Source organism: Tilletiaria anomala (assembly GCF_000711695.1).
Source record: "Tilletiaria anomala UBC 951 chromosome Unknown K437scaffold_4, whole genome shotgun sequence".
Lineage (NCBI taxonomy): Eukaryota > Fungi > Basidiomycota > Exobasidiomycetes > Georgefischeriales > Tilletiariaceae > Tilletiaria > Tilletiaria anomala.
Window position 1 is genome coordinate 121210 of NW_013547018.1, and position 22182 is coordinate 143391.

Genomic DNA, 22182 nt, shown 5'->3' on the forward strand with positions numbered 1-22182 from the left:
TATCTGTGGCCACGACCCAGGGACCAGTTGTAGCCAATACAGAATACAGCTGTTCCACGTCCACATTCCACTCTTCGAAGAGGTTTCGAGGAATTTCCCTAACAGATGAATGTCGTTTCTATCCGCGATTCTATTCTGGTGCTCTTTTGCACTTGTGTGCATCTGCATATACCGAATGTGGAGCATGTGGTGACTGAAATGTAAGTGATCAAACCAATCAAAGTCCATGCCATCTCGATCATCTACCTCCACACGGCTGTAAATTGTGTGATATTGCCATCCTCGCATGACCACGTCAGGCTGCCATAATGCTGCCAATTACACTTTTGCAGACCATCTTTCAGATTTCCAATTTCCCACGGAGACGCGCGATGAGTTCGACAATGCTGTACGCCTGTTCCTCTCCTTTGCATGGACCTTGTCGACGCTCCACGGTCCATACATATAGATCCAAGATCCATTCCCCGAGAGTCGAGTGGTTCAGACGTAAAAGCGCCAACACTGAACACGATCTCATGCCGCTCACACGAGTGTTGCATACACAGTGGATAGCGGCACGTGGTACTTTCCGCCGGCCCACACACATGGTAGCTAACGTACAACAAAAACATCATCTAGCCCTCGCTGCCGAGTCCATCGTAAGTCGCTCTGGCGGTTTTGATTCGCTTCAATGAGGTTTCACGTGGATTCACTTTCAGCATTTCGTTGACCAATTCGCGCCTATGTACATCCGTCAATAAGCCGCCGGCTCGGAACCTGTCAGACTTCATCGGTGTTACACTTCCCCATCTATCTCGCATCGGAGGGAATCGGCGCCCAGACCTTAATCAATGGCGGGGGTGACGGTGACAGTGACAGGCGTCTGATGAAGCGGAGAAAGCAAGGCACGTCGATTTCTGCCTCGCTGACACCAGTTAATCGATCAACGAGCGCTGTAAGATTACTTCCAGTTGAGCGTTCAACGTCGAGAGATGAGTTTGGATGATGCAACGAGGCAATGTATGCTCTCCTCACATTAAAACTCTATGGATTGTGATCAGAAATTCGGACGGCGATGCAATTCATCTTGGGGCCCAATTCCTCCTCGCGAAAGTGAGATCAACCCTACTTTAAGGTTACAAGGGCCGGGTGGGCAACGACAGGTGGACCGTGGCCCGCCACGAATGGTGACTGTTCTGGTGAGGAGACCCCGTGACAAGTGCGAAGTTCACGCCCAAACTCAAGAGTGCACAAAGACTCAGTCCAACTCCTCATGGTCCATGGTCAGGCCCGCATACGTGGGCTCAGAACATCACCGCGCTGGACAGCTGCTGCACGCCAACGGACGGCTTCGAACCAGCCACAGCAAGAGGCTCGCGTCGTCACTCGCACAGCCATGTCCCGCGGCGACCCCCCGCTCCCATCGCCCCATCATGATGCACACCGAAGGCGGCCGAGGCGACACGGCCGTCGAATGGCAGCAGGGCCCATCTGGCTGATCGCCAGCTGCCTGCTGCTGGTGCTTCTAGGCATGCTTGCGCTTCCACTCGCTGTGCCTTCTCTTTTCGTATCAGCTCGGGACGTGGAGCAGGTCCAGCAGTTCTTTGACGCGCACTCGGCGGCCGGGGGCAACGCTGGGGGGCATACGAACAACTGGGCTGTGCTCGTCTGTGCTTCAAAGTTTTGGTTCAATTACAGAGTACGTCCTCGGTTTCGCCGTCTTCCACATACGCACCGTTGGCCTTCGCGAGTCTGACTCTTGGGTACCACTGCGCATGGTTACGCAGCACATGGCGAACACACTCGGCATGTACCGGACAGTCAGGCGGCTCGGTATTCCCGATTCGAACATCATCCTCATGCTCGCCGACGACGCGGCTTGCAACTCTCGGAATCGCTCACCGGGAAACGTTTGGGCGCAGAGCTCAAAAACTATTGAACTGTACGGCGACGATGTCGAAGTAGATTACCGAGGCAATGACGTCAGCGTCGAGGGTTTGCTACGGCTTCTTACTGGTCGTGTCCCCCCCAACACGCCGCGTTCGAAGCGCCTAGACTCTGATTCTCGCTCAAACATCTTCCTCTACATGACTGGGCACGGTGGTGACGAGTTCCTCAAGTTCCGAGATCACGAGGAGATCAGCGCCTTCGACCTCGCCGACGCGATCGAGCAAATGTGGCAGAAGCGCAGATACAACGAGCTTTTCTTCATGATCGACACGTGTCAGGCGAACACAATGTACAGCAAGATCTACAGCCCCAACGTACTTGCGACGGGCAGCTCAGAGAAGGACGAAAATTCGTACTCGCACAACACCGACTTTGAGTTGGGTGTCGCCTTGATCGACCGCTTTACGAATCATGTGCTTGAGTACATGGAGCACATCAACAAGACAAGCGAGGCGACGATGCAAGACCTCTTCAACAGCTACGACCCCGCACACATCCACTCCAACCCCGGCGTACGCACAGACCTGTTCGGAAGGGAACCATCAAACGTTCGCATCACCGATTTCTTCGGTGGCGTCGCGCAAGTAGAGTTAACTTGATCATGCGGCACCACCATCCGTTCCACAGATATGGGAGACACTGTATTTCTAAGTTTTACATTACACTCCACTAATCAGCCCTTATTCTGATCTTTGCGTCTTCTTGAAAATACACGCGCTCATTTGCACCTAGCATGCACGAGGGCCGGTCCATGCTCATCGTACTCCTGCTTGGACAACCACAACGAGTGGAACGTTCCCAAGCTACTCAGGATGCTGCCGCCGATCCAGGACGAGTACTTGCGCTCGACGAGGTTACCGGGGGAGTGGATTTTGATCTTCTGACCGGCGGCTTTGATGCTGATCTCGTAGCTGAGCCGATCGGTTAGGCCCGGCAACGATGTCGATCCGCCGACGCAGACGACGTTCGAGAAGAGCGCTGCGCGGCTGTCGACGTCGGTTGAGTTAATCGCTTGCAGCGCCAAGTCGGCCAACCCGACATAATCGGCTGTTCCCGAGGCCGGCGCGGGGAGCTACAAAGACGGACACAAAGCTCGTCAGGATGATCACAGCGACAGCAAGCCAGACCAAAGATGCCTCGCAGAGATAAAACTCACGACATCGCCAACACCCTGCCAGCTTTTGGGGTTGAATAGGATCTCCGGTCCTCGCAGGCGCTCGACGCCAAACGAGTCGTTGTAGCCGTCAGGGAATTCGTACGTCTTGCTTGGCCGCTGCAATGCATGTGACTCATCCCACGGAATCTCCATCACCTGCGCGCACGCCTCTTTGAAGTCGTTCAGCACCTTGAGCGTGTGGTACATCCTGAAGGACTCCGTCGAACCCTGTCATGGAATCTCATGTTCAGTAATTTGCCCTGCTTTAGGCATGCCGGACGGAGGACTGACCTTCAGTCTATCTTCGCGCAGCTTCACTTGCGGAGGGCGCCCGGGTTCGACTGGAACCTTGGACTGGATCAGGTAATGCGGGAAAATTTCTGTGAGCTTGCCTGCCCGCGGGCTTTGCGGCGGCGGTTCGCGCAGGGAGTGAAAGAGTGCTCTCGATACAGCACGTCCGCCGATCGGTTGCCGGTGAATGCCTTTCCGCAGGATGAAGCCGTCGACGACGGGGATAGCCGACATACTGTTCTCGCCGACGTCGACGATCAGCGCCGTCGGCTTGCCGGCTGCAAAAGCGCTGAGCACTGTCGAGTTGGCAAGATAGTATGCGGGGACCTGGAGTCCTTCAAATGCGATTTCTGTCATCTCCTCTCGCATCTCTTTGCTGTTCCATGATGGCTCTGTCACCATTAGCGGGTGTTCTCGCGGGTCCGCTTGCAGCGATGCGCGGAGAGCGTACTCAGTTTGCGCCAAAAAGGATGCGGTTGAGGACACTACGAAAAGATCGGCCAGTGTCAGAAGAGTGCAATGTTGGAGCGGGCATCGAAGACTCACATGCGCCTTCGTCGTTTAAAGGGCTGGCGATTTCTCCTCCTTCCCGATACATCCCAACAGCAATATCCCCGAAGAATCTCTTCCTCTTCTCGCCATAGATCTTCGCTCTCCACTTCTCTGCCGCTGCTGAGCTCTTGGAGGTCGAAGCAGCATCTGGCTGCGTCTCATTTGCGTCGGTCGATGCCCCTGCTGCAGAAGTGGATTTGCCTGTCGGCTCTACGCCTTCCATCGCATCTTCAGCGCTGGTCGTATTTCCGTCTGCCGCAGCTGCTTTTGAGATTGCATCGCCCCCCTCCTCTGGATCCGGTAGCCATCCATAAGCTGTTGGGATGACGCCCCGCGGAGTGTCTTCGCCTGCCCAGCCGATGCGAAATGTGGAGGACCCGCAATCCACAACGATGGCGGAGACGTCGTCGCCGCCAAAAATACCCGGCATTTTCGCTTCGGCGCGTTCTGAATATTGTAGCTTCAGGGACCTGACTATGCGTCGCCTTCTGCGTGGATGTCTGCACTGATGGATGTCGCTCACATGCGCGCCGCCTTGGTATAAGGCGATGGTGTGAGCAGCAGGAAGAATACATGCGTGCTAGTAAAAGAGTGAGCGCGTTGCGTTCTTTGTGTGGTGTGATAGCGCGCTTGTCGCTCTCCCTATATCACATATAGGTCGCAGGTCAAACACGTCGCGTCTTCCTCTCCCCTCCTTCTGACTTCAACTCAATAATCTCCCTTTCTTCTAAACCGGCCAGGTTGGTGTTCATGGTAACCTTTCAATGCAGAAACCCTTAGCCTATGACCACGCACTCGCTGTCAATACGTGTCCTTTTGATATTCCTTGAAAGCAAGCGTTGCTGCAGCGAAGCCAAGCCCTATCTGTCCAACACTAGATCTGTATTTGCATCAATTTGCGTTTGGTCCAGGCTCGCTGCTCCATGAAGTTGAGGCGCACAGGAAGCCTCCGCAGTGCAGTGTATCTCCTGAATGAATGCACTTATATTTTGCGTCTCATTGAGGGGAGCACGAGCTTGCCTTCCACCTGTCCCAGTCTTGCATACACATTGACGAGCGCTGGCTGAGGATCTGGTCAGAACAGCGCGACCCACCGCAATCCAGCATCCCCAACCGAGAAAAAGAGAGACCGCCAGCGCCAGGCCGATATACTGGCTGGCTGACATCGGAAACACACCCACCGTCAGTCTAGCCTACAATCGTTGTACATATCTATGAGCATGACACAACCTCTATCCGAGAGGGTGAGCTGCTCGCACGACAGTGGCTCATCTGATCAACTGGAGGATGAGGAAGGACCCATCTGTTTGCTTGCACGCTGAACCATGCGAGCACGCTAACAGCACCGGCTCCCTCCGTGTCCCTTCCAGCACTCCCGTTCCCGCTTGCAAAATACGACCTTCCCCTGCCGGCTCGTCGGCTTTGTCGCCAGTAGGAACGCATTTTTGTTGGACTCAAGTGCATCGATCGCCTCCTCTCCCCGTCCTTCCGTCCTCACTTGGCCACTCGCAGAGAGCGCACACTCGCAGAGAGCGCACACTCGCCTGTCCCTTATAACTTTGCAAGCATGGCGGCGACGCACACAAGCAGCTATGGCGACCTGACTGAGTCTGAGCCGCAGTTCTTGCCATCGGAAGAGTCGGCGGCTTGGCAGCTACAACAGAGGCAAACTCAGCCACATCAGGATCCTTACATCTCGAAAGGCATGTTTCTCCCATGGCAACAGCCTGGAGCCCCCCCGTCTGCTCCATACCAACAATACCCGCACCACCCGCACCAGCAGCATCGGCAACAACAATCTCATCGACATCTGCAACATCAGCAGACCTTAGCAGCACCGTATGCCGGGACTCAACACCCTATGCAAGCATCTTTTCCTCATGGGTTTCCACCCCAAGGCATGCTGCCCGGTACACAGCAATTGCCACATGGCGCCGTGATCCACCACGGTATGCCAGGAGCTTCACCTGTGCCGAGCCATTCATCGCTGTATAATCATGGGAATCAACTGCATCAAGCAGCCTTCCGACATCCCTCAGAACAGCAACAAGAGCAAAGGGCTTTCAATCCCGGCATGGGACGGCCGCCCGCGCCAGTATCCCTGGTTCCTTCTTTCACCCCCTATGGCGCCAGGCCACACTTTTCACAGGGTCAAGCAAGCGTCCCAAACTCAGTGACGACCGGCACGCCCTTTGTGGGAGCGAATGACGCAGCCGGTAGCACACCTAGCATGTCAACACCGAGCAGCTCGGCGGGATCTTCATTCCTTCCTCGTGAGACACGAGCAGGCTCTGTCACGCCCGCCTCGACGCAGGGCTGGTCCAGCGCTTCTTACGGTGGCCCTTCAACGCCTGGGAGAATGCAGCCGTCGCACTACACCCCAGTAAATTCGGTCGGAAGCAGCGGCACGAACGGCAAACCTGTCATCGGTTCACCCAGTGGAGCGCGTCGCCCATCGTCCCTAACGAATTCGACGACGACAGGCCCACTTGTGAGCGCTCCTTCTAATCTCAACGTCTTCTCGCGCCTGCCACCGCTACCACCATTACCACAAGAGCCATCAAAACCCTCCGTAGAGTTTCCACCTGCGCCTTGGAGCCTCGCGGGCTTGTTCCCCAGTGGCGAAGATCCCATCTCAGCAACACGGGCGTACGTCGAGCAGCTCGAGGCGCTCGTAGACGCTTATCGGGAGCGCGAAAGGATGCGTATATTGCAAATCGAGGCACTTGCCATGGATCCTACACTTGCGCTCCAAGTGCATAAGTCTCAAAAGTCGAATGAGTCTGCTGCTAGCCAGGCTGCGGAAGCGGTCACTGCAGGAGAAAGCGATGCATCGAAGAACCAGTCAGAAGAAGGAAGCGTGGAATTGGCGCCAATCCTCGGCATACGGCTTCTGCAAAAGGTACAAGAGCTTGCGGACGAAAATGAAGAGCTGGGCAGGATACTGAGCAAGAGGATCGAATTGGGCAGCGGGAAGTGCGAACCGGATGTAGAGCGCTTACGAGCGGAGCTTACAGGTGAGGACATTCTTTTCGTGATGCAATTGCCATCGCGGCCAGCTCACATCTGCGTTGCTTGGACTATTGAGCAGATGCCCATACCCTCATCGCGCAAATGGATAAAGCACTGACAATTGCTGAGCAGCGGAGGACAGCGTCAGAGCAAGCGCTCGCGATCGCTTGCGCTACGAACAGCGTTGGGATCTCAGAGGAACTAGCAACGGGACAAGACTTGGGCAAAATGGAGAATGGATCTGTAGAAGGCGTCGCTCCCTTGGCGAATGGCCCTTCGTCAATTCCAACAATCAACATGCCATCTGCGACAGGGCCCACAGGAAATGCTCAGCGGCGAGACAGTCGAGACCATGGCCGAGCGCCGAGCACTGTCCGTAGCGGTGGGGCTGGAAGGGGTGGTGGTGGCGGCGGCGCCCGAGCAGCTCCGCCGAGAGGGGATCGCAGACGGAACAGTAACCCGAAAGGTGCGCAGGGATAACAAGCCGCACAAAGCAAGCCCATCACATGTATCATAGCATCGGTATTAGACCACGCGAGAACAAAGCGCATCGTGTTTGCGATTGATTGGAAGTTATTTCCATTCCTTTGGTTCGTGGCGAGGGGGCGGGGTATAGAACTACCCTCGAAATTGAGCTCTGAGCTGCATGATGGTGGCCCGTTGATCCGAAGGCAGCGCGTCGATTTGGGCCTGTGTCAGCGAGAGCACCTGATGCAGAAGTTGCTAAAGTGTAATGAAAGCAGGATAGAAAGAACACGCGTCAGGGAAGATAGCCTGGCAAAAAAAGATGCATACCTCTCGCTCACTCTTTGAGAGTCTCCGAGAGCGGCTGTATCCGCCGCAGGCCCCGCCGGTGGCGCTGGCGCAGCAGTCGGCGGCCGCGCCTGCATATATGGCGGATAGCCTCCTGGTCCACTTGGCGGCTGGGAGCCACCATACATGCCCCCCGGAGCATTCTGTTGGCGCATGGTCGCCGCATGCTGTTGATGTTGCTGTTGCTGTTGCTGTTGCTGCTGCTGCTGTTGTTGTTGTTGTTGTTGTTGTTGTTGTTGTTGTTGTTGTTGCTGCTGTTGCTGCTGCTGCTGGTGCTGGGTTAGGTGCTGGTGCTGTTGCAATGGCGGTGGAGGCGGCGTCCCCCTTTGCGCTCCCGCCATCGGATCCACTCTCTGTGCACCTTGCGGCCCCCAGGCTTGGCCATGGGGCGGTCCTTGGGAACCGGGAACACCATAATTTGCTTGAGGTGGCATGGCCACATCTGGTGCTGTCGGCTGTTGCGTGGATGCGGTCATCATTCGCTGCAACACAGCTGGATCAACAACGTTCATCATGAGCATGGCCTGAAAGAGCGCATATGCGAGCTGTGGATATGATTGCAGTAGGTGCTTTGCTTGCTCTGGGGAGGTTGTGACAAACGACTGCGTAGGAAAATCGCAGCGTTTCAGCAGTTTCCTCTACTGCATTTCAATTCCAAACACTTACCCGCATCTGTCCGAGGATGTCGAGCAGCTGGTGGGGCGGTATCGCTGCTAGCGTCTGACTGATTGCATCTGTAGAGGCCACACCTGCAGGCAAAGGGAGTCCTTGAGGCAAATTCAATGGCAGCACTCCACCTGCTGGGCCCGGTGGGCCCTGAGGGGAGCCCCACTGGCGTTGTGGCCCTGGTCCAGCTCCTGGTGGCACCGCACCGCCTTGCTGCATCGCCAACGCACTTTCTCTTGCCTTTTCAATCTTTGGATCTTGATCTGCGAAGTCTATTCTTAGCTGCCGACCGCCAACTGATGCGCCGTTCAGATTTCGCACAGCGGATGCGGCCGTCTCTGGGTCTGTCAATCAGTTACCAATCACGCATTAGCTACAAGAAACCATAGACTGTCCTCGACGCTACTCGCCTTCAAATTCACAGAAGCCGTAACCCTTTGGCTTCCCAGTCTCATTGTCAAATATCAGTCTGAGATTCATCGTTGATATCAGCCCTTCGGCTTTCAGCCATTTGAGGATATTTGATCGCTCCCACAGGCAGCTAAACGGGTAACCTACCTGAATTCTACTACCTTGCCAACTTCTGAGAAGACTTCTGCCAGTTGCTCTTCAGATTTGTCATATGGGACGTTGCCCACTGCAAGATGGACGCACAAAGAAGGTTAATGTATATGTATTATGAGCATGTGAGCTCAACCACAGCCATCGGAAACTAGTGATACCAGTCCGCATAGAGAGGGTGGAGGAAGCTGAACTCACCGAAGACGATTCGAGAGCCCCGCTGCGGGGGCATTTTGGCGCTGAAGCTTCCAGGTTGCTGCACAAAGATGATATGTACGAGACTTCTTCTTCGTGGTCCAATGGGTCGGCTACTTGCGGCTGGATGCAAGTAATGTCATTTGAAGTAACTCTTCTTGAGTCTGAGGCCATTTCAACTTCTCTCCCAAGCAAGCTTGCGACGAAGTTAGAGAAAAGAGTATCTCAACAATCTCGGCGTCTAAACTGCATTCATCGGCAACTTTCCCCCCACCACAGCATGGTGAGAGAACGTCAAGGACGCCCACTCCAAAGGCCTACGGTGAAGCCATGAATTTAGCTATACGTTCTGCTGAGAGAGCTCTCCGAAGCTCGCCCTAATACGGATCTTTCGTCGCGCTTGGTTGAGTGTAAGCTTGAGGATCGCCACAACTGTGCTCTAGACAACTATCCGCCTTCCAACCCGACCGCGAAAAGAGCGTGGAAGGCAGTGAGACTGCCAAGCATTCGCTCTCGAACAAGCTACGGACTACTGCTGATTTTACCATTTCAAGATGGCACCACAGGGCCTTCCGGAGGAGCAGCTGCACAGGGTGCGTAATAAATGCTCTTCTGGAAGCCAAACACTCGTTATTGCCGATGTGTCGTTTGCCAAAATTGCTTGCCTTGCTTACCTCGGGTTGCGCAATGCAGATTTTGCAAGAAATTCAAACACAGGCGATCACAGCGCAACGGCAACTGAATATGGTTCGGGCTCAAGTGGCAAGCAAAGATCGGGAGAAGAGGATGCACGCCTTGACCCTAAAACAGATTGATGAGGAGAAAGATGCAATCGGATTATATCGCGGCGTCGGAAAAATGTGCGACCTGCTTCCACTGATCTACTGTGATGTCTCGCTTAATGCTTCTGTCCGGCTGTAACTGCAGGTTCATGATGGAGGACCGAGATGTTCTGCTGAAGGAGCTACATGCGAAGGAGAAGGATGCGGCCGAAGAGATCTCAAATCTCACAAAGAAGCAAAAGGTGGGTGCCTGGAAGGATCGGCTGGATATCATTAGACAACAATGCTAAACTCAGTCTATTGTATATGTCGCCAGTTCCTCGAAAAGCAATTTTCAGATTCACAAGCGCATCTGAGAGACATATTCAGCGGCATGGATCGACAGGCGGCATCAGCATGAAATGCGCAACGAATACGATGCATTGTGACACTGCTGCAACTTTTGTGTACTTGTATCTCATCCTACAAGGTCATCCTCGCACTACTTGAACAAATGCGTCACAGTGGTCTAGATCACAATGAGAGTTCATTCGCGCAATTGGTTTGGCTGTGGTACACGAAACTCGACATTCCACGGCGGGGAAGTGAGCAGGAGTCTACTGTGAGGGTAAAGGCGGCCTGTGGAATCTCAGAATCTGGAACCAGGCTGAGCATACAAAAGCTCAAAGAAAACTGATAGATGAAAGCGCTCGCGCTGCTGATACACTCGTTTTTGTAGTCGATGGGTGGGTAGGGGTGGAGGTTCACTAGGGAATTAGACGGTGAGTTTCTGTAAGTTCGTAGCGCAAAGAGGCCGATCGAGGAAGCTTAAAGGGAGGACGAATGCGAGGACCCCCGTCTGAGGTATCAAGCAAAATGAGGACATTCGATGAAAATGTGTGTCCTTGACCACGTGCTAAGGCATCGCGCTTTGGTCATCATGTGAGTGAGTCTTCATCAAAGAAGGATGGCGATGGGTGGGAAGATTGTCTCAGCTGAGCTGCTGAGTGTCTTGCAAGAGGTCCATGAATGTTGAGAGTGAAAGGGCCAAGAGAATATTTGTGCCCCATGGCTGACGCCAAGGAAGAGTCCTGCCCTGAAGAGGACGCAAGTTCAATCCGAGGACGTGAAGGCTGAGTCGAGGTGGATGGAACAACCGGACGCTGCGAGTCTGTCGTCTTTGAAGACAATGCGTGGTGTTCCTGGCCTCTAATGATACCATCAGCGAGCGTGGTGCTCTTGATTGTGCCAGCTGAAGTGGCCGTGTTGAAAGGGTCTGGCAGCAATTGGGTCAGATCGGACACGCTTTCGCGACTATCGGTGCCGCATTGATCGCCGATCCTTGACTGAAAATTGTTCAGTGACGAATCGCTGGGAACAACGTGATGGAGCTGATGGTGTTGCATATTCGGAAAAGCTTCTTGCAGCCGGCAGGGACACAGAGACCCCCGCGTCGTGTCAAATGAGTCGAGATGCACGCCTGGCATGACGACAACATCGTCACTCGGGCCGAAGCGAGACAACGGCAATTGAGAGGAAGTTGCGGCAACCTCAGGAGCGTCGCGGTTCGTAGTGTCAAGCACATTCTTTGGCATTGAAGATCCGCTTGCGCCCGTCTCTGACATGTCTAAGGACATGGCGGCCGGCATTTTGCGTCCGTAGGCCTCAAGCATCTTGCGAAGTGACGCTCTCATACCTTGCTGCCGCGATGCCTCCGCGAGTACAAAGTCATCGGAGAATCGTCCCGGGAATGAGACCGGTTGACGCTCGGCATGGAGGATGCCATGACGCAGGTCTCGTTCTTCGAGTGCGAGTACTCCGTCTTCTGTAATCTTCTCCACATTCGCTGTGAGCTCGCTATCCAAACGGCCTTCCTCGTGAAGGCTAAGTCCATCTTTCGCCAATACCGGAGAAGGGGAGAGTAAAGCGCGTTTGTGTCCACGCGGCCGCACGGTAGAACCCCGATGGGCTTTCCTTTGCAGACATAACATAGATGGCGACTGCATCATGTCCGAGCATGACGAATCAGGTGCATCGCTCACGATTTCCTCATCGCCTCTGGAGTTTGAGCTACGTGCAACCGACGGGGATGGTTCCGACTGTAGTGAGTCATGAGAGCCAAAGGCATCTAGGCCTCCGCTATGCTTTGCAAGTTCGCGCAAGGCAGCATTCTCTTCACCAAGGCGAGTGATGACCTCTTGCAGACCCTCGTTCTCGGCCTCCTTGCAATTTTGCTCATGCTTGTGCCGCTCGATCAGGAGCTCCAGCTGTCGGCCGCCAGAATGAGCGTGCAGCAAATTTTAAGATGCACACCGACAGGCCAGGCCTCGCACTCACCTCATGAAGCCTGGCCTCCTTTCGTTCTCTCAAGGCTCTTTGCGCGTTTCGATTCTGCTCTCTCCTCCGCGCCTTCTTTGCGTCTCTTGAAAGCTTCCTTGTCGGCACGTCCTTGGTGACGGCGGGCATCAGGGGCAAGGATTGTCCAAAACATGCACCGTTTCGACTTGACACGACGCTCGGTGACAGGCAGGGAGGTGAATATGGAATCAGTGCCCTGCTAGAACCTTTTGAGCAACAGGTATCTGGTTTATAAAGCAGCAAAGGAAGTTCAGGGGCGGTGATGGACACTTGCGGATTCTGACAGTGTCTCTGTCCATGATCCTATTTCCGTCTTGGTCATCGCTGTACCTCGCAGCCCTTCGATCCGGGAGAGAGAGTAATGGGTCAGGCCTCTCAGCTGGAAATCTTGCGATAAGCTGATCAGGGAAACAGCCTCGCACAAATTCAAACTTCACTGCAAGAACAGTGCATATACGGACCATTCGAGACCGAAAATAGATCTACACGGCTCAGTTGTGATGTTGAAGCATGTGGCGCCAAAGAAGAGGTGCATGCAAAAGAGAGCTGAGCAAGCGAGCAGTCGACGGATGCTGAGCGAGCATGTGGAATCAAGCCGCCCTAGTCGCCGCATTGGAATCCAAATGGACTTTGGTTCACGGTCAAAAAGGCATTTTTGGGGGCATCTTGAAGGGCAGCAAACGGTCTTGTCATCCTCGCATCCAGCTCCGGGACACCGAACGGGACCAGGCCACACCACTCAATGGGAGCGACGGAGAAGCGCATGTGCCCCCGTTTACCCGCGTTGAAGTGATCGTCATCCGTTCTATTGTAGGATTACTCCGGCTTGGTCACGCAGTGATGGTCGCCATTCTACCGACTCTATACAGGCGTTCTGGCTTTCAGATACGTGTTCCATTCCGAGAGAGGCGCGGCCGTGTGGAGCCCGATGAGCGATCACCTCTTGAGCGAAGGAAGGCAGAAAGGAAAAGTGGGGCCCAGTGACCTTGCTCAGTACTAGGCCGCTCCGGATTCGGGTCTGTTCGTCCTTCATCACTGTGGGTTGGTTAAGGCGATCTTTGGATGGTTGGTGACTCCTGCAGCATGCATTCATTCATAAGATTTGCTCAGCTTGTAAAAGAAATCTCGATGGTGCTGTCCCTTGACTGGCGCTTCATAGCCCCACCCTTCCCGCCATGTACTCGTATCACCTTTGCAATTTCTTTAGGGGCAAGATGGTCCACAGCCAATGGGCAATGTAATCGCTTTACTGTCGCTCTTCGTTCAAATCGCGGAATGTGCGTGGCTGTTGATCGCGAATCGGTCAGTCGTCGTGTGAAGCTTGAGGACTTAAAAAACGTGCAGAAGCCATAAGAGGCAAGAAGTTTGCATATGCGCTCTTTCTTTCGCAATCTGGGAGCGCATGGGGGTGACTTCGACTAGATACAGAATCCATCTAATGCTACAGCTCATGCAAACACAATAGCCTCTCACGCCTAGCTTTCGCTTCCCATCGCCGACATCGGTCCATGTACCTCCTCTTTGCGCACAAACACAAGGGCTTGGACGGCAGGCTCGGCGCAAAGAATCTGGAACCCAACAAGAAAAAAAACTGATGCTGCATATATACATCTGATTGTGCAAGTACCAATTTGAGATACGGAAGAGTTAGTGGTTTTACTCCAGCTCGGCCGTACCACCGGCTGCCTCAATTGCCTTCTGGAGCTTCTCTGCATCCTCTTTGTTGAGACCTTCCTTGAGGGTCTGCGGCGCGTTTTCAACGAATTTCTTAGCCTCCACCAAATTCATGTTGCTGTTGAGCGCCTTGATCTCCTTGATGACCTTCGCCTTCGCCGAGGCGTCCTTCAAGCCCGTAAGCTTGACAGTGAAAACAGTCTTCTCTTTGGGCTTCTCTGCCTCCACTGGGGCTGCGTCAGCTGCAGGGGAAGCAGTAGCTGCCGGTGCTGCGGAGGGCATAGCAATGTCTGTGATGTTGAGACGAGTCTGTAGAACAGGATTTGGTCGTTGTCAGCTTGCATTCGTTGCTGGCTTGAAGAAGAGACGCGTGCAGGAGGCGTAGATTTGGGAACCATTCATCACTTGTGAGACATTGCAGAGAGCGGCCTGCTTCAGCCTATGATCTTATGGCTCGTCATGGGCACCCGTTTCAACACCCCGCCAACTTCCTAGAGCCCACTGTTGCGCGCCTAAGTCACAGTCTCAAGCTGATCAAGCTCCGGAGCCTTCTTTCGTAGCACGCATGCTACCCAACGCCGCTCCTTTGTACGCAACAACTGTGTAGCAGCTTCAAGCTCTACTGCGACGATGTTCAAATTGGAATCGCTTCGTGACCCCGGAATTGTTCCAAGATCTCTTGAATCGCGCAATCAATGTGCGCCATCGTATAGACAGCGGTTACGCATGATAGTGTCTCATGTCAAAGCGTAAGAGCTGCTTTAGGAAGCCGGGACTTACTTTCAGATGCCCCACAAGGTCGGATGCCTCCAAGAGAGTGAGCTTCTCGATCTGATCGACGATGGACAGCAATTTTAAATCGCCGCTGGGCGCTGCAGATGATGATGCAGCGGACGGCACTGCATCAGAATTTGCAGCAGTGGCAAGTGACCGCACTAGCGATCTGGCAACGGCCCTGCTGCTGCCAGCCTCCTTGAGGAGACATTGAGGGCTGCAAAGGGAAGAGTACATTCACGTCAGAACAGCGTCGCGGTACTTCAATAATGCAGATTGGCAGTGCTTACCAGGTAACGGCCCTGCCGCTGCCAGTGATCCGTTGGATTGCTCTGGTGCTAACCGAAAACATGGTGTAAGTTATCATGCGATCAGCTTGAAATTGACCTTGATAGTACGTTCAAGAGGCAAGAAGAAAAGTGTTGTCCGACGTGAACACATCTTTCCGGCGCTGAATGCTGTCCTCGCTCTGGGTGAGGCAGATCAATTTCCTATGTCACGTGATTTAGGCTTTGTGGCCAATCTGCCCATCTGGCCTCTCATCGAGACATCGGATTCGTCGATAATCACAACACCAGGACTCGATGCTATCACCATGCCAAAGGCAACACCATACGAAGAAACCCGGATTGTAGATGTCTCAGGCGAACTCGCAAAGTACTTTTGGTGCGAAAAGATATGTTTTTGAGCGCACATATGCTACATGGCTAACTCTCCAGAGCTCGCCTTCCTGAGCGCCGTTTGAAGCTCCTGTGACGACATCGCCGGCCGGCCTATCCGTGCATAAATCGCACCCTGGCCAGGCACCGTCTCGACAGCCAGAAAGCCTGGCGCAGCCTTACGAACCATCTCGATAGCTCGCTGAGCGTCGTCCTCCGTCGTGCGACCTAGCGCCTGTTTCACTACTGCAATGACCTCGTGCGCCTTCTTCTTCTCGTAGCGTCCAGCTGGGCCGTGGGTCTTTTGCGGGAAGAATCCAACGAGCACCTGCCCCACTCTTGGCAAGCGTGATAGAATCGCCTTGTCTTTGTGCTCCTGCATCATCTGCAAGCTGGTCGTCGGACCCTTCAGTCCCGCCTTCGCTTCGATTCGAGCACGCATAGCACTCTCTCGCTCTGCTGGGGTCATCCCGGCCGTGGACACCGGTGCTGTGGGTCGCGCTTTCGCCTCTGCATCGGGGCTCGAGCTCTGTGCAAGTTTGAGGTTTAAGCTGGGAACCTTGATCGAGCGCTCTTCCCGGAGAGAGGGCAGCGCCGCCTGAGGAACAGGTGGGATGTGCTCAATATTGAAATCAGCCGGCCAGAATTCTAGCGATGGAAGCTGCGTTGCGTCGCCGACTTTCATCACTCTGCGGCTGCCGGGTTTGTGAGAGGGGGACCGTGTGGCGGAGGGCGTCAGAAGACCGCCGTGCCCAACGACGGCAGTGTGGGACGGCTTGCGAGGTGTCGCTGGCGGAGTCGAAGGCAGCGCGGTGTGATCTTGAATGAACATTTCCTCCACTGTCGCATCACTGTCCTCTTGTGAATCGTCTTGAGAGCGTACGAACGCCTCATAATGCTGCGCTGCTCTTTCCCTGAGGCGCCGAGCAACCTCTTGCTTGCGAAGCTCGATGCCGTTGTTCCACATGGTGCTGATGCTCATCTGGTCCCGGTTCACGCTGCTATCGAACCCGCTGCCTGGCGTCCAATCCGTGTTGCTCGGCAGTCGTGCGCGCGTGCGCACTCGCGAAAGCTTGCTTGGGGTCGAAGGGGGCGAGTCGGCAATAGCAGGCGATGAGGGCAGCTCCGGGCGCGTGTGCGTGCGGATACGTGCAGGTTTGCTCGGAGTTGTAGGTGGTGAGCTGGTAAAGGTGGAGGGCGACGACTGTACCGGTGACGAGGGTGTGTCTGCTCTTGGGCCGGCTGTGAGATAGCCGACCTGGAGAGGCGGCGTCTGTTCTCGTTTCGGGCGGTGGAGCGAGAGCTCGACTCCAAGACCCAGATCCCACGCATCCTTCCTGGTTTTTGCGTCTATCGCCTTTACCTTGCGAACGACAAAGCCAAGGCCACGAACCTCTTTGACCTGTTCTTCGAGCTCCTTGCTGCGCTTCGGGTCAAACATCTCGGCCTTCCCGCCCGACCAAAGCCATGCAAGCTGAGCAAATTGAGTCTTTCCCAACGGACGACGCTGTCGGACCAGCTGAGTGAGCTCCGAGTACGTCAGTACCTTGGGGAGCGTGATGTTTTTGACGCCGTCCTTCGAGACAGACGTCTCCATGGGTCCGAGATTGCTGCTCGTCGCAAAATGCTGGACGAGCGCTGTCTCGATGGCGGCATGTAGCTGCTCCAGTGCCTTGTAGTGATCAGGGAGCTCCAGCTGAGGGCTTGGAAAGCACTTCAATGGCGGCAGCTCTGCATTCTGTGCTTTTAAGCGCACTTCCTCTCTCAGCGGGACCTTGGACTCTGGATGGAAGGGGTTGGAAGATGAAGAGTCCGTCCGGGTGATATTTCGGCGAGTGCGAGGGACATAACTGTATGGCCCTTCTAAGGTGGATAGGAACGAGCCGTCGGGTTCGTGATGGGTCTTGACCTTCTTTGCTTCTCTCGGGGCTGAAAATTGAGCAATGCTGTCATGTGTGATAGGGATCTTTTGCGTGCTCGCGGCGGCAAGGGAACTGAAGATCGAGAGTCCAGGCGGTCAGCACTTTGCTTATCCTCAATCATTCGCTCTAGTTGCTCACTCACTTCTCGCGAACAGAACGAGGTGTGACCACCAGATCTTCATCGTCATCAAGAAGCGTCCTTTTTGGTGTTCTCGCCGAGACATTCCGGCTGCTGCCATCAGTCATCATCATCATCACAGTCTTGCTCGGCTTGATAGTCGGTAGGCTGGGCCAATGAAAGTGTGGATGCACGACGTAATATGATGGATGCAGAAGCAGGGTCGAGGACAAAGAAGTAGATTGACCAGGGGAAGCGTGTGTCGGCGGCTCGCAAGAGGTCGCCAGACTCGAATTGGGATTCCTCGACAGTCCACATGCGGGCGCGGCGCGAACACACGACTCCCAGCTCGCGGCGGAACGCGTCGCGCGGGACCAGATTTCGCGTCGCGACTCGCGTCATCCGCGAAACGACTTAAACGAGGTACCTTAGCCTCACATCATCTTGCCTTAGGTTGTCTCCTCATGTTGTCTCTGTCTCCCACCTTTGTACACGTACAACGATAGAAGAAAAGGGGTTGCCATGCCATACAATTTTCAGATAGTGAGCTTGCCATGCAAAGAGTATAGTGTTACAAGCCTACATATACCATACCATTCTGAACTGGTCAGCTTCACCGACGTCCTTACATGTATTGGAGCTGGAACAGACCGATGCTCTTCCAGGGTTTAACGGTAGCCGTGACCTGCTAAAATACCATGCGTTGGATTGCGAGATTTGAGATCCGACAGTGATACGGACGCTTGACCTCAGAATTGGATTGAGGAGGGACGGAAGACCTAAGACCAGACCGCCTGACCCGCTGTGGACCTACTGACTGCAGTAGGGCTGTGTTTTTTACTCTTCGTCTTCGCTTCGACACCCTGCATCACCATGTGGCGTTGCAAGCTTCATCGCTCCGCCATGCTTGACTTCCGAGTTCAAGCGCCTCGTTAGGGTATGTACGTGTGAGCAGTCCAACTAGATCGAAAGAAAACGGTGCATGTGTAAAGCCGTCCGCCGATGGTGCGAAGCGCGTGTGGATGGTTTTACAGGCGAAATGCTGGACATGTGTGTTACATATGCGCGCGACTGCGGCTACGCTGACGGCGCACAGCTCCACATGGCCCTTGGGCCCCTGGCGGGCGTGGTGGCACTTGGCCAACTGCATGCCAAACTCAAACCCCTTGCTGCTGGGCGGCTAGCAATAACAACGGATCATAGTCAGCCTTGCCACCCTGTTCAGCCCCTGATCTTTGCCCTCTGTGCACAATCTCACAAGCGCAGTGAGTCTCGTGTAGTACCATGCTTATAACTAATGACTCCTGTTTGTACACATCTAGAATTAATGATTGACTGATCAACTCTCGTCACTCTTGCAGTCATGCCAGGATAGGCCAGCCACGTGATACTCGTAGGTGCATCGTGGCGAATGCCTGGTGGTGTATAGTGTAGCCTAGCGCACTGCCCAAGTGTACAGCTTATAGCTTGGGGCCGGTGCTTTATGGGCCAGGCACGACGGATCTGTAAATCCAGGCGGTACTAATCACGGGAATGCTAGGTATATACTTTACATAAGTGTCTCTAGCCTGCGCACTGCGTCAATGCCTGGCAAATCTATGGTAGTAGATCAAGTAGCGATGGGCACAGTCAAAACACAGGATAAAGCAGTAACGGTAATGTACTTTTCGTTTACTGCTCGGCGGTCTGGCCAATGCCCTCTCTGACCTGGACTGGCAGGCTATGGCCTACTCTGGCTCACCTTGGCTGACTGACCAGTGCGGCTGTCGGTTGGCCAGTCTATGCCACAATGCCCAAGCTCCAAAGGGCAAAGGCTCAAGTGGGTTTGGCTGGCTGTAGCCGTGCTGCAGAGTGCATGAAACAACAAGTGCCCAGAGACTGAGGTGGGAATGGTTCTGGAGTCTTTAGGCTTGAAGCCTGGAACGGTGAAGGAGCTTGGAGGAAGATCCGGATTTTTGAGGTGATGTGAAACTGTCGAACTGTTACAATCGGGGGGCCATACGTTTGGGAAGACTTGAAAAATGTGGAATTTGTGAGATTCAGCATTTCGACAGTATGAAACATACACAAACATGTTGCGACACAAATTAAAGTAGTCGCCGTTCCAGTGCCATCCTTACAGGACAAACACACTGCCTGCATCGACGCACGTGGCAGACCAGTCAAATTGGCCGAATGCAGAGACCAGGCTGCAGTGGGCTGCCTCCGCGCTGCAGGGACGGACACACCCCTCGCTGTGTCGCGTCTCGTCGACATTCCTCCACCAGGTTTCGCCTCCCGCCCACCTCCTAATGTGGACCCCATTAGCAGCAGCCTTCACCATCATCACCAAAACCATTGCCCGGTCGCATCCGCACCTGTTGCATCTTCTCCATTAGTCTCGTTGAGCTGTTTATGACAGCGCCTCACGATCGTGCAGAGGATAGAGCCAATTTTCTCTGCTGGCTGCCACGCTCGACTCGCTGATATACCCACCTTGGCGTGCCTCATCCGCCCATCTGGCCCTTGGATCCAGCTCACTTCCATCTGCGTCCATCGTTGGCCGAAGCTGCAACCAAGTCCTTCTTCTATTAAGATGAGAGTTTCTTATTCCCTAGTCGCGAGCGGCGTGGTCGCTGTAGCTTCAGCGGTAGTCATGGCCCAGCAGTCGAATGAGGGGCAGACATGTGTCTCGCTCAAGGGATCACAACAATGCCCTTCCTTCCAAGACGCGTACATCAACCCGCAAAATCTGTCCGAAGCTTGGCCATGGATTTCAGGCGTCACCGACGTTCAATCCTTCGATGAGCAATTCGATCAGTACTTCTCCGATCCAACACGGTACCACGCGACCAAGTTCCAGCGTCAGCTGCAGTGCAACAGCACAAACGCCAACAATGCCGCCCTGCAGTACCAACGTACGATCTTGTGCGGCCAGTTCAGCCAGATCAGCTACTCTGCTGGCTGCAACATCGCAAACAAGGCGGACCCAATCATGGTGTGCCGAGACACCTGCTTCCAGTACTCTAATTCTGAGTCGTCACTGATCAACAACCCGCAAGTGAGCATGCTGCAACCATCCCCGATGTGGCCTGCAGACTTACCCTTCCTTTCTGCTCAGATCTGCTCGCCAAATGATGCGCTCACATCGACACAGAAGCAGACCCGCACATACAACCTTCGCAAGGACTTTGCTGCCTGCACTGACTGGACTAGCCTGACCTCGACCAACAACCAGACCTGTGTATTGGGTATCGAGAACGAAGGCAACTGCGGCTGGGGTCCTGAAGTTAACAACCAACTCTGCGAATACTGCGACCCTTCCGGAAATAAACCGGTCTCTCCTTGCTGCTACGACAGCAAAACGGACTTAAGCCAGTGCTCTATGTTCGGCCACCCGCTGGCCGCTGCGATCCGCCCAACCATGAGCGTGCAGACCAACATTGGCGCCTCTGCCACCTCCGTCGTACCGTCGTCCACAAATGCTGCGGCTGCGTCCTCCGGTGATGCCACACAGAGTGGCCTCTCAGGCGGTCAGCTTGCAGGCGTCATTGTAGGCTCTGTCGTTGGTGCGCTTTTGCTAGGTGTCCTTCTCGCTGCTCTTGTCTTTGCCCGCCGAAGGCGCTCTCGCGACCCCGAGAAGATTACCAGCGCCGCAGGTGCCGGCGGCGCGATCTATACCCATAACGAGCCGAGCGAGAAGGCTGGCGTTTCCGGCTGGAAGGCATCGACGGACACGGGCAACGCAAGCAGCCCTCCGCAAAAGATGCTTTCATCCGACGGAGGACCATCTCCCTTTGGCGCCGCTGCAGGCGGTGCAGGCGTTGGCGTGGCGGAAGGTGCCATCGGCGTAGGTGCAGCCGCGGCTGGCAGCAAGGACTCGGAAGACCGGCCTCTTAGCCAGATGAGTAACGCGACCAGCAGTGACGGACGCGGGACGACGGTGCCAATGGTCAAGGACCAGTACTCTGGTCATGAGATCCGTCCACAAGACACAGTTGTCGCCATTTACCCGTACACGGCGTCGTTAAACGATGAGCTGACGCTCGAGCCAGACGATGTCGTCACGGTTGTCCGGCTCTATGACGACGGCTGGGCGCTCGGAAAGATGAGCAACGGCCAGGAGGGTGCCTTTCCCATGGTTTGTGTGACCAGCAGCAAAGGCGACGCACCGCGCACGAGCGACGATGGCGGCTATACGAGCCAGGGAGGCGTCACCACCTCGAGTATGGATGGCGCTGTCACCGCCGACGAGGGTTTCACCTCTGACGCCAGGAGCGCCAGGTCGCGGTGAGCGTTCGACAACACCAATCGCACAACTTGCTCCCTCAACACGGCTTCGCATGCCACACTCAGCATCCAGCTTTGCTAATCTCAAACCCCAACCCACCATTAGACGCTTAACATCTTTTCCCCTTCTTCCAACGCGCTCCATCGGAGCCCTATCCACCACTGGACCTCGACACATCGTTTTCTCTCGCAACCCGCTCGTCGTTCCTGTTTCCCCTCTTTCACCGCCTCCCTTCGGGTAGCGCTCGCACCATTTGCGCGGACAGCCTCGTCGCGCCACCCCCTAGCTCTCGTGCGCTCAGCGTCTTATCTTCAAGCGCGTACTAAGGCGGGGAGGTGTGTCGGCTGGGGCGTGCGCTTGCTTGCTCGCGATTCCAATTGTTTATCTTCTACCCCTTTTCGCCACCCTACCACCCCACCTCGTCCACTCTTCCCCGTTCTCCCACTCGCGTATATGTACATGGAAAGCTTT

The 22182-nt window shown here is 54.7% G+C and overlaps 10 protein-coding genes across 10 annotated transcripts; 4 read left to right on the forward strand and 6 right to left on the reverse strand.

The window, feature by feature from the left end:
• Positions 1 to 1282: 1282 nt before the first annotated feature.
• K437DRAFT_253412 (uncharacterized protein) lies at positions 1283 to 2955 on the forward strand. Its single transcript, XM_013390472.1, has 2 exons — positions 1283 to 1678; positions 1767 to 2955. Exons 1-2 carry the CDS (start codon positions 1454 to 1456, stop codon positions 2526 to 2528), a joined length of 987 nt encoding a protein of 328 aa, XP_013245926.1. The 5' UTR covers positions 1283 to 1453; the 3' UTR covers positions 2529 to 2955.
• Positions 2566 to 4473, reverse strand: K437DRAFT_292530 (Actin/actin-like protein). The gene is made up of 4 exons (XM_013390473.1): positions 3923 to 4473; positions 3377 to 3861; positions 3086 to 3313; positions 2566 to 3001 (listed from the first exon to the last, which is right to left on the reverse strand). The coding sequence occupies exons 1-4, from the start codon at positions 4356 to 4358 to the stop codon at positions 2648 to 2650; spliced, it is 1503 nt and encodes a 500-aa protein (XP_013245927.1). The 5' UTR covers positions 4359 to 4473; the 3' UTR covers positions 2566 to 2647.
• A 214-nt stretch (positions 4474 to 4687) lies between these two features.
• Positions 4688 to 5295, reverse strand: K437DRAFT_115926 (uncharacterized protein). Its single transcript, XM_013390474.1, has one exon. It carries the CDS (start codon positions 5092 to 5094, stop codon positions 4789 to 4791), a length of 306 nt encoding a protein of 101 aa, XP_013245928.1. The 5' UTR covers positions 5095 to 5295; the 3' UTR covers positions 4688 to 4788.
• Positions 5296 to 5495: 200 nt separating this feature from the next.
• On the forward strand, positions 5496 to 7420 carry K437DRAFT_266024 (uncharacterized protein; the record flags this gene model as incomplete). Its single annotated transcript, XM_013390475.1, has 2 exons — positions 5496 to 6945; positions 7020 to 7420. 2 exons carry the CDS (start codon positions 5496 to 5498, stop codon positions 7418 to 7420), a joined length of 1851 nt encoding a protein of 616 aa, XP_013245929.1.
• A 138-nt stretch (positions 7421 to 7558) lies between these two features.
• On the reverse strand, positions 7559 to 9338 carry K437DRAFT_289657 (uncharacterized protein; the record flags this gene model as incomplete). The annotated part of the gene is made up of 7 exons (XM_013390476.1): positions 9179 to 9338; positions 8978 to 9056; positions 8830 to 8888; positions 8420 to 8763; positions 8257 to 8355; positions 7747 to 8235; positions 7559 to 7663 (listed from the first exon to the last, which is right to left on the reverse strand). The coding sequence occupies exons 1-7, from the start codon at positions 9210 to 9212 to the stop codon at positions 7559 to 7561; spliced, it is 1209 nt and encodes a 402-aa protein (XP_013245930.1). The 5' UTR covers positions 9213 to 9338.
• A 201-nt stretch (positions 9339 to 9539) lies between these two features.
• Positions 9540 to 10438, forward strand: K437DRAFT_253415 (uncharacterized protein). Its single transcript, XM_013390477.1, has 4 exons — positions 9540 to 9768; positions 9869 to 10035; positions 10103 to 10199; positions 10274 to 10438. Exons 1-4 carry the CDS (start codon positions 9730 to 9732, stop codon positions 10355 to 10357), a joined length of 387 nt encoding a protein of 128 aa, XP_013245931.1. The 5' UTR covers positions 9540 to 9729; the 3' UTR covers positions 10358 to 10438.
• Positions 10439 to 10874: 436 nt separating this feature from the next.
• K437DRAFT_266027 (uncharacterized protein) lies at positions 10875 to 12402 on the reverse strand (the record flags this gene model as incomplete). Its single annotated transcript, XM_013390478.1, has 2 exons — positions 10875 to 12203; positions 12274 to 12402. The coding sequence occupies 2 exons, from the start codon at positions 12400 to 12402 to the stop codon at positions 10875 to 10877; spliced, it is 1458 nt and encodes a 485-aa protein (XP_013245932.1).
• A 1465-nt stretch (positions 12403 to 13867) lies between these two features.
• K437DRAFT_253420 (ClpS-like protein) lies at positions 13868 to 15125 on the reverse strand. The gene is made up of 3 exons (XM_013390479.1): positions 15033 to 15125; positions 14749 to 14959; positions 13868 to 14277 (listed from the first exon to the last, which is right to left on the reverse strand). The coding sequence occupies exons 1-3, from the start codon at positions 15092 to 15094 to the stop codon at positions 13951 to 13953; spliced, it is 600 nt and encodes a 199-aa protein (XP_013245933.1). The 5' UTR covers positions 15095 to 15125; the 3' UTR covers positions 13868 to 13950.
• A 312-nt stretch (positions 15126 to 15437) lies between these two features.
• On the reverse strand, positions 15438 to 17634 carry K437DRAFT_253421 (uncharacterized protein). The gene is made up of 2 exons (XM_013390480.1): positions 17466 to 17634; positions 15438 to 17395 (listed from the first exon to the last, which is right to left on the reverse strand). Exons 1-2 carry the CDS (start codon positions 17570 to 17572, stop codon positions 15442 to 15444), a joined length of 2061 nt encoding a protein of 686 aa, XP_013245934.1. The 5' UTR covers positions 17573 to 17634; the 3' UTR covers positions 15438 to 15441.
• A 2442-nt stretch (positions 17635 to 20076) lies between these two features.
• K437DRAFT_266030 (uncharacterized protein) lies at positions 20077 to 21714 on the forward strand (the record flags this gene model as incomplete). Its single annotated transcript, XM_013390481.1, has 2 exons — positions 20077 to 20481; positions 20542 to 21714. 2 exons carry the CDS (start codon positions 20077 to 20079, stop codon positions 21712 to 21714), a joined length of 1578 nt encoding a protein of 525 aa, XP_013245935.1.
• Positions 21715 to 22182: the final 468 nt, after the last annotated feature.